The 11,914-nt window shown below is 49.2% G+C and overlaps 1 protein-coding gene across 1 annotated transcript in view; it reads right to left on the minus strand.

Moving 5' to 3' along the window:
• Positions 1 to 7,911: 7,911 nt before the first annotated feature.
• Positions 7,912 to 11,914, minus strand: part of ACTR3B (ARP3 actin-related protein 3 homolog B (yeast)) — a 78,919-nt gene continuing 74,916 nt past the window's right edge. The window contains exon 11 of the mRNA XM_010857216.1: positions 7,912 to 8,163. Coding sequence (XP_010855518.1) covers positions 8,149 to 8,163 — 15 coding nt within the window. The 3' untranslated portion in view covers positions 7,912 to 8,148. The remainder of the gene's footprint in view (positions 8,164 to 11,914) is intronic.

Consider the following 11,914-nt stretch of genomic DNA (forward strand, 5'->3'; position numbering starts at 1 on the left):
CAAAAAATAGGCTTCTACATGAAGTGTTTTAAACCAACTCCTCTATTCCTGAAAAGCTTGTTTGTAGATAATTAGATTCATGAAATGGGAATATTTTCTTACTTGCCTGACAGGAATCATTACTCACCCTAAAGAAGTCATAGACCTACTACAAGCAGCGCAGTTTAAATTCTTTCTTTCATTTTTTCATTGCTCTAACCCTTAGTACATCTGATACGCCAGTCTAACAGTAAAATTGAGCCTCTGTCTTCAGATCACCCGGGCAGTTTCTGCTTATATCGCTTAGTCACTGGATAACATTTCCATTTCTAAAATGGTTAAAAGAATCTGATCCTATTAAAAATACAATTGAACCAAATTTGAAACTAGCGTATCTGTCTCTTCTGACAAAGGGGACAGTGTGTGTGTCGGGGGTGGGGTGGGGGGTTGGCTTTCCAGCTTTTTCCTTCCCACATGATGGTGTCTCTTGTTCTTTCAGCTCTTTCCTTGTTCAGCCTCTTCCCACCTACAGCTTCTGGAGAGGAACTCAATTTGCTTTCATTTTAACTGCCTCACAGCCAGAGTTCAGATGCAGAGACAAAGGACATAAATCACCATGTTTAGGATCAGACTGGTGAGGAGGCCAGGCAGAAAAAGCGCTGGGGTCTGAAGAAGCCTGAAGTGAACCGGGCAATTCAACTGCCTTCTCCAGGAGAAGGCAGCATGAGCCACCTGCCCGGGAGGACACGTTTCCCACGTGGTCTCGCGGCTGGCATTCCCCATGGGACCAGGTCTGCCCGGCAGAAGTCAGCAGTGGGGAGAAGCAGCCCCACACCAAGACGTCCTCTCCGGCACCACAGGCGTGCAGGCTTGTGTTTCTTTTTCGGGCGGTAGCAGCAAGGATGCAGCTACGTGCTGCGGCGGGCCGGTGGTTCGAGGGGCCGGTGGTTCGAGGGGCCGGTGGTTCGGCACTTCCGGTTGGCTTCCGGGCATTTCTCCTCGTGACTGTCTGTTGGTCCTCCTGGGTTTTCTGAAACCATCAGCCCTCTTGTTCTTGTAGACTCTAACTAGGTACAGTCATTATTTTATAATAACTTTAAGTGGAGTATGAAAGAGAGTTGTGAAAGTATTAGTTGTGTCTGACTCTTTGCAACCCCATGGACTGTAGCCTGCCAGGCTCCTCTGTCCATGGAATTCCCCAGGTAAGAATACCGGAGGGGGTTGCCATGCCCTTCTCCAGGGGATCTTCCCAACCCAGAGCCTGAACCTGGGTCTCCTGCATTACAGGCAGATTCTGTACCATCTGAGCCACCAGGGAAGGCCCAATACTAAATTCTATACTAAACCTATATATTGGATTGGCCAAAAAATTAGTTCAGGTTTTTCCATAAGATCATAAGGAAAAACCCAAATGAACTTTTTGGCCCATCCAATATTATTCTTCAAGCTTTCTGCTGCTGAATATTATTTAAATTTGAAAGTCTCAAGAGCAGAAGCAAGTTTCGAAGCAAGTATTTCTTAAAATCCCCTCCCAACCTAATTCTGCTGAAATAACTTACTGTGTTTTCACTGTATCCTATCTGGAGATAAACCACATGCTTTGCAAATAGGAAATGAGAATAATCTGTTCTGAAGGACAACCTCAATTTGACAAAACCCATGGCTCAGAGGGTAAAGAATCTGCCTGCAATGCAGGAAACCCTGGACATGCAGGATCAATCCCTGGGTCGGGAAGATCCCCTGGAGAAGGAAATGGCAACCCATTCCAGCTTCTTGCCTGAAAAAAATCCCATGGACAGAGTTGCCCGGCAGGCTACAGTCCAAAGGGTCACAAAAAGTCAGACACGACTGAGCAACTAAGAACATACACGCACACAAAACACTTATTAATCGAAAACTCTTTGTGGGGGAGAAAAAGACAATCTTGTGAAAGTAAAAGGTAGGTAGGTATTGTTTGAATAGATCGAAAGTTTATAGACGCTCCTGCCTGAAATCCATGGACATGGTAGCTCTTGCTATCCTGAGCTTGCTTTAGTTCACGGACTATCTCCCTTTGGAAGTGTTCAGTTCAGTTCAGTGACTCAGTCATGTCTGGATCTCTGCAACCCCATGGGCTGCAGCACGCCAGGCCTCCCTGTCCATCACCAACTCCCGGAGCTTGCCCAAACTCATGTCCATCAAGTCGGTGATGCCATCCAATCATCTCATCCTCTGTCTACGTTCCCTGGGCCCCTGCCAAGTGTACTGAGTGTATGATATTCATGATGCACCCTCGCAAATGTTTTAATTCTTCACTTGCTTTTGTCTGACACAAACACAAGTTTAAGCTGGATAATCATTTGTGCTTCACCAGGAGAACAAGATTTGGTAGAGAAGCAAACCGGGTCCATCAATAGGAGTGTCCCTGTCCCAGGGCTGAGCCACAAGCCACACATCTGCCCCACCCCGCATTCAAGTTCCCCCCTACAGCCTGAACTTGGGGACCCCCCAGCTATGCCAGAGGGAAGAGCGGCGGGCCCTGGCAGGCCGCTCTAGTTGACTGTCCCAGTGTGAGCATTCACCGGGTGCCCTCGAGAGCTCAGAATGTGTTTCCTGGCCACGGTTGTTTCTTCTGTCTTCGGCTTTACAGGAAGACTCATGGATCAGTAAACAGCACGGCCAGGCGCGTGGCAGACTCACCCCTGGGCAGTCTCACCTCCTGCTCCCCAGGGAGGAATGCAACCTGGTGACAATGGGCATCCTTACAAAGGACTGGGATTCCTCCCAGGGGCCTGTGCTCTCCCACCTAGGAGGGGTTGCCCCTCCATCAACCCCTGCAAGGCGGGTGGGCCACGCTGCATCTCTGCCCTCCTGCACACGGCTGCTTCCCCAGATGTCGGTGGTCCTTTGGACGCCTCTTCCTGGGAAACTCTGGCGGCTGCTTGATCACAGGGACTCCGCGCTCAGCCTGAACAGCTTGCTCCTGCCATCCTGAATTCTGAATCATTTTCACACAGGGGTCCGCGTTCTGATTTCCCACAGTGGTCCTGAGACCACTCAACGAGGGGCCTGGTGACGAGGCCAGTGTTCCGTGGGCAGAGAAGTTTCTTCACGAGGCCCTGCCCTCAGGAACAGAGCCCCAGGGAGAGGGGCGAGGAGCAGCAACGTCCACGGTCCAAAATGAACTTGAGAACATTGATTGCCAACTGCTTCCTGGAGAAGCGAGGCCTGAGCTGGGCCACCCACGTCTGCAAGTGTCTGGGAACGCAGGCCGGGCCGTCAGAGGTGGAGGAAGCACTTTCTCCCCTGAGCCCAGACGCCCGGTCCCTTAGTGAGACGTGCTGTTCCTCTTTCTGCATGCTGATCCTTGCAGTCCTGCAGACCGAGGGCTTCTGGTCACATTTCCAACAGCTCTTCTATCCCAGGAACTGTGCTGAGCCCTTTCCTTTCCACCTATTCCCTCTTTTAATCCTAAGGCACATGAGGTCTGCCTCACCACCCTCCTCTTACAAGTGGGGAGACTGCCTGGGTAACGTGGCCCAGTTGCCTGCGGAGACCCCAGGAGCACGGCAGACAGACACCCAGCAGCCCCAAGGAACCCAAGGCTCGTGTGTTCAGGGGTCTCGTTATGCATTAAATGGCCTCCCCACAAACCTGTATGTCTTTGTCTAACCTCCAGTACCTCGGAACATGATCTTATTGGAAAATAAGCAGTTTTTTGTTTTTCTCTCTTTTTTTTTTTTTTTTTGGCTCACCAGCATGCAGGGTCATAGTCCCCCAACCTGGGATCGAACACATGCCCCCTGCAGTGAAAGCACAAAGTCCCAACCACTGGACCATCTGGGAACTTCCCAGGAGATAAGTGGCTCTGATGACGTAACTCTGTGATGAGGTCATGTTGGAGCAGGGCGGCCCTTCACCTGAGATGATTGGCATCCTTATAAACAGGGGGAAGGTGGGCCCCGACAGGCCCAGAGGGAGAAGGCCACCGAGACCAGGCATCCTGCTGCTCCCAGCCCAGCCCTGCCACACCGTGATCTTGGACCCTCGGCCTCCAGACGGTACGACAGTGCATCTCTGCTGCTTTCGGCGCCCCTGCGTGCGGTCCTGCGTTAGCACAGCCTCGGGAAATGGATGCAGGTCTCCCCAGCTGTCTTCTGGGTTTCACTGTGTCATCATAAGACCCCAGAGAGTTGGGGACCTCATCATACCCACCCCCAGGGCCACCAGCGGCCCAGGGATGGGTGATGCTCGTGGGACCACAGAGCACAGCCAAGCACGGCAGGGACCAGCACTCTGGTGCAGCGGCTGCATCTGGGGGTCTTTTTGCCATCACCCAAGTCTTCTATGGGAAAATGCAGTTGGTGGTAGAAACACTTCAAAGGCTTCATTGCCTTAAAGTGATAGCAGCATGCAGAGCAGCATGGACTCCAGATTGGGCGGCCAGTGTGCGTGCTTTGAATGTAGACTGGACCATCCACACATTACTCATAATTTCACCTTCCCATTGAAAAACTAAACACACAACCTGACGGCCGTCAGACCGAACGTGACAGCCTGCCCCAGACCCACAGCCTGCAGCATGTGATATAAAATTCATATCTTATGGCAAGACAAGAACAATCTAAACATAAACATTCTTCTCTGCCCTTCGACCTCTTCCCTCCCCCCACCAAACTGCTGTGCACATGCATAAGCATTACGTATGGATCAAACCTCTCCCATTGGCAGAAACATGCTCAGCCTAAAAGAGCAACCCTGGGACTGCCCTGGTGGTCCAGTGGCTAAGACTCCGCACTCTTAACGCAGGGGCCTGGGTTCCATCCCTGAGCAGAAAACTCGATCCCACACGCCACAGGTGAAAAGATCCTGGGCACCGCAACTAAGACCTCATACAGCCAAAGCAACAACAATAACGAAAGCCCAGGACAAAAAGAGCAACATTCTCCCAGCATCAGCAAGACAACTCCTTAAAGGTAGCATTCCTCCTTGATCCTGTAAGGGATTCCCTGGTGGCTCAGATGGTAAAGAGTCTGCCCACAAAGTGGGAGACCCAAGTTCGACCCCTGGGTTGGGAAGATCCCTTGGAGAAGGAAATGGCAACCCACTCCAGTATTCTTGCCTGGGAAATCCCATGGATGGAGGTGCCTGGTGGGCTACAGTCCATAGGATCGCAAAGAGTTAGACACAACTGAGAGACTTCATTTTCACATTTTTGATCTTGTAAAGTGCCCACATGACCCACCCTGATGGTGCTCAAGTCTGGATTATGTACACTGTCAATAATACATCATTTCAGGTACATCCCTCTATCTCAAAAAACTGTGTCTTGACTTCTAAAGAGTGGAACAGTTCTCAGAGCTTTCTGAGATGTACTTCCCAGGTTATAATCTTCAAATATGGCTTGAATAAAATGTTCCAACTCTTCCTTAGATCAACGGATTCACTTTTCATCACGTGTTAGCCCAGGAGGCCAAACCTCAGGGGCAGCTTGTGGCTGTGTGGTTTAGACGCTAAGTCATGTCTGACTCTTCAACCCTGTGGACTGTAGCCCACCAGGCTCCTCTGTCCATAGGATTTCCCAGGCAAGAATACTGGAGTGGGTTGCCATTTCCTTCTCCAGGGGATCTTCTCGGCCCAGAAATCAAACCCAGGTCTCCTGCGTTGCAGGCAGATTCTTTACCATCTGAGCCCCCTGGGAAGCTCAGCAACCCAGTCGATGGCTAGGACTCCATCAATAACAGCTTCTCTGATCTCTTCCCTCACTCCCAACTTAGGACCAACTGCGGAAAGCCTGATACACTCCCCTAACAAGTCACATAGGAAGTCAGCTGCCCCAGGTCCCCCGCACTCACAGCCTCCACCCCAGAGCCCCCTTCCCCACAACAGAGCTGCCCCACCAAGCACACAGAATGGTGGCGACCCCCAAGCTCCCACAGCTCTGAGTAATCAGCCTCTTACTTACTTGGGTCTTCATTTATTTCCACATAACAAAGTTTTGTCTTCTGTACTACCAATTATTTTTCCCCAAACTAAAAGGAAAGCAGTTTCCATCTTTATTTTTCCTTTACTTTTTCCAGAAGTAAAACTACATTCTCACAAAGAAAAACAGCCAGAGCGCAGGGCTGGGGTACAATCAGAGACACACCCCCACTCCCCCCACCCCTCCCCCATCATATAACAGGAAGCTCCTATGTAATGGAGAACTGATCACGCTCTCCAAAGTCCTGAACCAAGAAAACATCCAAGTAAATGACCTTTAGAAACTCCTTGCACTAACCACAAATGCGATGCCCACTACAACTGTTAAATTGAAAAAAAAAAAAAAGATTATTATCCTCTTTAAGAATATCCACCTCTCCCCACCCAAAAAAAAGAATATTCTCCAAAGCACACAACTGTGACTAGAGATTAAAATAAGGAAAATGGGACTCCCCTGGTGGTCCAGCAGTTAAGAATCCGCCCGCCAATGCAGGGAACATGGATTCGATCCCGGTCCGGGAACGAAGATCCCACGTGCCTTGGGGAAACTAAGCCCCACAACTACTGGAGCCTGCACACCCTGGAGCCCATGCTCCCCCAAAAAAGAAGCACCCCAATGAGAAGCCCCGGCAGTGCAATTAGAGAGTCGCCCCTTCTCTGGGCAACTAGAGAAAGCCCACAAGCAGCAAGGAAGACCCAGGAGCCAAAAGTCAATTAAAATTTTTAAATAAACAAAAAATAAAACTGGTGATTCCTCATACGAGAACAAAAGACGAGTGAGCACAGCATCACATCGCTCATATTTTTAATCATACTCTTAAAAGGAGTTTGTTTTCCCTAAAAACCAGAAACTGATGTCACAGTGAGCACCATACTGTCGGTCCCCAGCATGTTAGCATGGCAGGAACCACTAACATCTCTAGGTCCTTTCCCTCCAGGAGTTTTGCTCATATTTGAAAGCAAATTCCAATAAATAGAAATCATGTCCTCACAGGAAAACCGCACAAACGCAGCCTGAAGCGGGTAACACCCTGAACATGTGCGTCCTCTCAGATAAGAGCATGAGAAATGAAAACCCACAGGAAGGAATGCCAAACAGCCCATTCTGTGAGTTACAGTCTTTCTGCAAAATACCCTCTGTGACTTCCATTTTCCTTAATTTTTTTAATCACCAATGACCATCAGAAGCACAATTTTCATTTCTCTTCAGTTCATAGTAAAAAAAAAAAAAAAACAAAAAACATAATGATTCCAAAGTAAAAAAAAAATCCTTTTCAGAAACCTCAATTTCTCTCACCAAGTCTACCAAGAGCAAGATGAGAGATGGCTCTCCATGGACAACGCCCTCTGAACACAGCTCTCCCCGGGGGATCCCAGTAGGAGGGCTCCCCTGACTCTGTCCTCTGGACCAGTGGCGCTCAGAGGCGTTCCTATTTCAGGGATAGACACTGAACAGAATGCAGCAAACAGTATCCTGCTTAGAAGGACACCACGCATCCCAGCATGTTAAATGCTCTCATCTCCTGGGTCGGGAAGACCCCCTGGAGAAGGGAACAGCTACCCACTCCAGTATTCTGGCCTGGAGGATCCCATGGACTGTATAGTCCATGGGGTCACAAAGAGTCGGACATGACTGAGCGACTTTCACGCTTCCGTTGAGTAAAAACGCATGCTTGGGTTTTTTGGGTTTTGCTTTGTCTGCGCTGGGTCTTCGCTGCTGCACACGGGCTTTCTCTGGTTGCTGCAAGCGGGCACGACTCTTCATGGTGGTGTGTGGGCTTCTCATTGCAGTGGCCTCTCTTGCTGCAGAGCACGGCCTGGTGGTCGTGGTCTACTGGCTTAGTTTCCCCGCGGCATGTGGGATCTTCCCAGACCAGGGATTGAACCCACGGCCCCTGCACTGGCCAGCATGTTCTTAACCACTGGACCATGAGGGAAGTCCAAAATATGCTTTCTAGAAAGAAAGAAGGAAGGAAAGAAAAGAAAAAAGGAACATGCCTTCTCTAACACAAGGATTCCTAAATATACTTGAGCTTGGAACTTGGTTTTCATCTCTCTGTTATAACAAGCACCTCCAGAAGCCACAGGTCACTTACGAAAAGTCCTGAGTAGCTTCTGTTGGTCTCCACGGGGTCTCTGGTTCGAGTCCTGTGCAATCCAGTAAGGCCAATGCTGTGCGGTGGACGCAGGCAGGAATTTTGATCACATCTATCTCTTCTCATCCTGTGTTAACAAGAGGATCTTGTGGTGAGGAGGGTGGGGAGAGATGAGCTGGTTGGTCTACAGGTCTGTCACTCTGTCGTCCCCACAAATCCATCTCTGATGCTGGGGACAGAACTCCAAGTCCACTGACCATTCTATTCATGCTGGCAACAAGCCTTCCCCGGGTAAGGAACTGAATAGGTATAATTCCAGTACGTACAGCCCAAAGCTTCCTACAGCAATGCACTGGAGTGGTAGAGCTTAAGATTTAAGAAAAAATACATATGCTCAAAAACGTACATCTCTTTGTGTGAGTGTGTCAATGGTATTTTTGTTGGAGTATAATTGCTTTACAATGCTGTGTTCTTTTCTGCTGTACGATGATGCGAATCAGCCATATGCATACACGTGTATTCCCTCCCTCTGGGACCTCCCTCCCACCCACCACCCATCCAACACCTCGAGATCATCCCAGACCACCAAGCTGAGCTCCCTGTGCTTTATAGCAGCTTCCCACTCAGTTCAGTAGCTCAGTCGTGTCCGACTCTTTGCGACCCCATGGATTGCAGCACACCAGGCTTCCCTGTCCATCACCAACTCCCAAAGCTTACTCAAACTCATGTCCATCGAGTCGGTGATGCCATCCAACCATCTCATCCTCTGTCATCCCCTTCTCCCACCAGCTATCTATAAACAAAACTCTGAAAAACTATCCCAGGGTGTGGTTATTAAGTCCTATGGACATCATGATTCCATTTTCATGTAGGTAACCTCCTAACGTGACACTGTGAAACAGGGCACCTACTTTCCTATGTCATGAATGTAACAACCTCTCAGGGCACTGATACAACTAACTTAGTAGATGTGTTACTATCAGAGGCTTAGGAATCACTGCCCAATCACAGAGGACACTCCCTCTTGGAAAGGTCACTGCTTATAACAGCTCAGCACAAGGGCCGTCAGCTCTTTAAAAGTTACTCAACTGTAAATCAACCCAGACGTGAAGGGCGTGTTACCAGAAACTTCATAATACTATTCATCTTTGCAGCAGGGACATTTAAGTTACATATACTATTGTAATAGCATTCTTAAACTGTAATTCAGAGCTCTGTAATGATATCAGGCAATAATGTTCTGATTACCTATAATTTATCATAGACATGAGAGCTAATGGATAAATGTTAAAACATACTGATTCAGCTTAAGAAAATGACTGCACAATCAAAATGCAAGTTCAGTACACTATCCTTATTAAGAGGAGACATGTCAGTGGAAAACACCAGTCGTTTGTACCTTTATAGCTCACAAACTTACTTCTCTTGATAGTTTATGTTTGATGACTAGTTAGAGCACCTAATCTATACTGTGTTGTATCATAAATCCTTCTGTAAGAGCTCTCAAATACCACTGACTGTGGACAAATCATAGAAGCTCTTTTTCTGCAAAAGAAAGAAAGCACAGTGCTAAGAAGAGTGAAGAACACCTGTTTTTTTTTTTTAATTGGAGGATAATTGCTCTACAATGCCGTGTTAGTTTCTGCTGTAGGACAACGTGAATCAGCTATAGGAGTACACATATCCCCTCCCTCCTTGAGCCTCCCTCCACGCCCTCATCCCACCCTGGAGGTCACCCCAGAGCGTGGAGCTGACTGGGCTGGACCGCAGCTTCCTGCTGTTTTCCACATGGTAGTCTGTACGCGTCAACGCTGCTCTCTCAATCCATCCTCCCCTCCCCCTCGAGGTCCACACATCTGTTCTCTACGTCTGTGTCACTATCGCTGCCTTGGAAATAGGTTCATCTGCACCATTTTTCTATTAATATAATAGAAAACACATCCCATATACGTGCGTTAATATACAATACCTGTGAAAAACATCTACCATGTTTTAATTCAGCAGAACATTTTTAAACGTTTTTAATTTTAAGTGTAAATTTTAAATTTTCAGTTTTAAAACTGAAAACTGGGCTTCCCCGGTGGCTAAGCGGCAAGGAATCGGCCTGCCAATGCAGGAGACGCGGGGTCAATCCCTGATCCGGGAAGATTCCACATGCTGTGGAGCAATTAAGCCCACGTGCCACAACCACTGAGCCTGAGCTGTAGAGCCCAGGAGCTGCAACTGCTAAAGCCCGAGTGCCCTGGAGTCCATGCTCTGCAACAAGAGAAGCCACCGAGAGGCCCCTGCACCTCAACTAGGGAGTGGACCCTGCTCTCCACTAGAGAAAAGCCTGCACAGCAATGAGGACCCCGCACGGCCAGAATAAAGAAATAGATAAATATCTTTTAAAAGACTGAAAACTAACTGCATCCTCATAGCCATGCGGCCTACTTCCCTAGACCACAAAGAGTCTGTCCCCCACCCTCATCTGACAGCTCTGATCCCCTCCACCCGCTGGTCTACAGGGTGGGGCACGAACATCCTGCAGCTCTTTGCAGGCGGCCTCTGCCAGACTCTGGTGTCATGAGTCAGCTTTCCCAAGAGAAGACTCCTGAGCAGTCCTCAGGTCTGGCCGACCCCCTCTTTTCTTCCTCATCTGCTCAGTCTCCAGAGAAAAGCTACAGGCCTCGGCTGAAACTTCCAGGCATGCCTGGCCAATCTGATCACCGGGTCTTCTGTTTACAGTCTTGTGACGTGTAAACAGAGGGGTTTGCTCTGGAGAGAAAGACCAAACTCCTGCACCAAGCCCCACCTTGAGTGCCCTTACTCCATCCACACCAGGTTTGTATGCCTTGAAAGTGAAAACCGCTCAGTCATGTCCAACTCTTTGTGACGCCATGGGCTATTCTCCAGGCCACAATACTGAAGTGGGTAGCCTTTCCCTTCTCCAGGGTATCTCCCCAACCCAGGGATCAAACCCTGGTCTCCAGCATTGCAGGCAGATTCTTTATCAGCTGAGCCACCAGGGAAGCCCAAGAATACTGGAGTGGAAGATGGCGGAGGAATAGGACAGGGAGACCACTTTCTCCCCCACAAATTCATCAAAAGAACATTTAAACGCTGAGTAAATTCCACAAAACAACTTCTGAATGCCAGCAGAGGACATCAGGCACCCAGAAAAGCAGCCCATTGTCTTCGAAAGGAGGTAGGAAAAAATATAAAAGACAAAAAAGGAGACAAAAGAGGGAGGGACGGAGCTCCATCCAGGGAAGGGAGTCTTAAAAAGAGAGAAGTTTCCAAACACCAGGAAACACTCTCACTGCTGAGTCTGTGCGGAGCCTTGGAAGCACAAAGGGCAACATAACAGGGAGGAAAAATAAATAAACAATTAAAACCCACAGATTACAAGCCCAACAGTAACTCCCCCAGCGGAGAAGCAGCACAGACGCCTGCACCCGCCACTAGCAAGCGGGGGCTGGGCAGGGAGGCGCGGCGCGGGCTGCATCACTTAGAGCAAGGATCTGGCCTGAATGCCCCAAGCACTATCTGAGCGAAATAACTTGGGCTAGCAAACCAGACTGTGGGATAACTACCACGCGAAAAGCCAGCCCTAACCTAAGACACCGCCAGGCCCGCGCACGGAACAAAGGACTGAACAGAGACAGCCAGCTGCAGACCACCCCGCTCCGGTGACAGGCAGCCAGAGCCGGAAGGGGGCAATCGCAGCCCCAGAGAGACATTATCTATAAAACTGTAAGCAGGCTTCTTTGCTAACTAAGACTTCTTGGGGTTCTGGATGGTCAACATCCGCCTGAGAAGGTGCGCCAGTTGTACACCCAGAAAACCGAGCAGCGGGGAGGTGATAAGTCGCAGCAACCGAGCTCGCCAAACACCTC

This window comes from Bison bison, unplaced genomic scaffold (genome assembly GCF_000754665.1).
Source record: "Bison bison bison isolate TAMUID 2011002044 unplaced genomic scaffold, Bison_UMD1.0 scf7180017864379, whole genome shotgun sequence".
Taxonomy (NCBI): domain Eukaryota; kingdom Metazoa; phylum Chordata; class Mammalia; order Artiodactyla; family Bovidae; genus Bison; species Bison bison.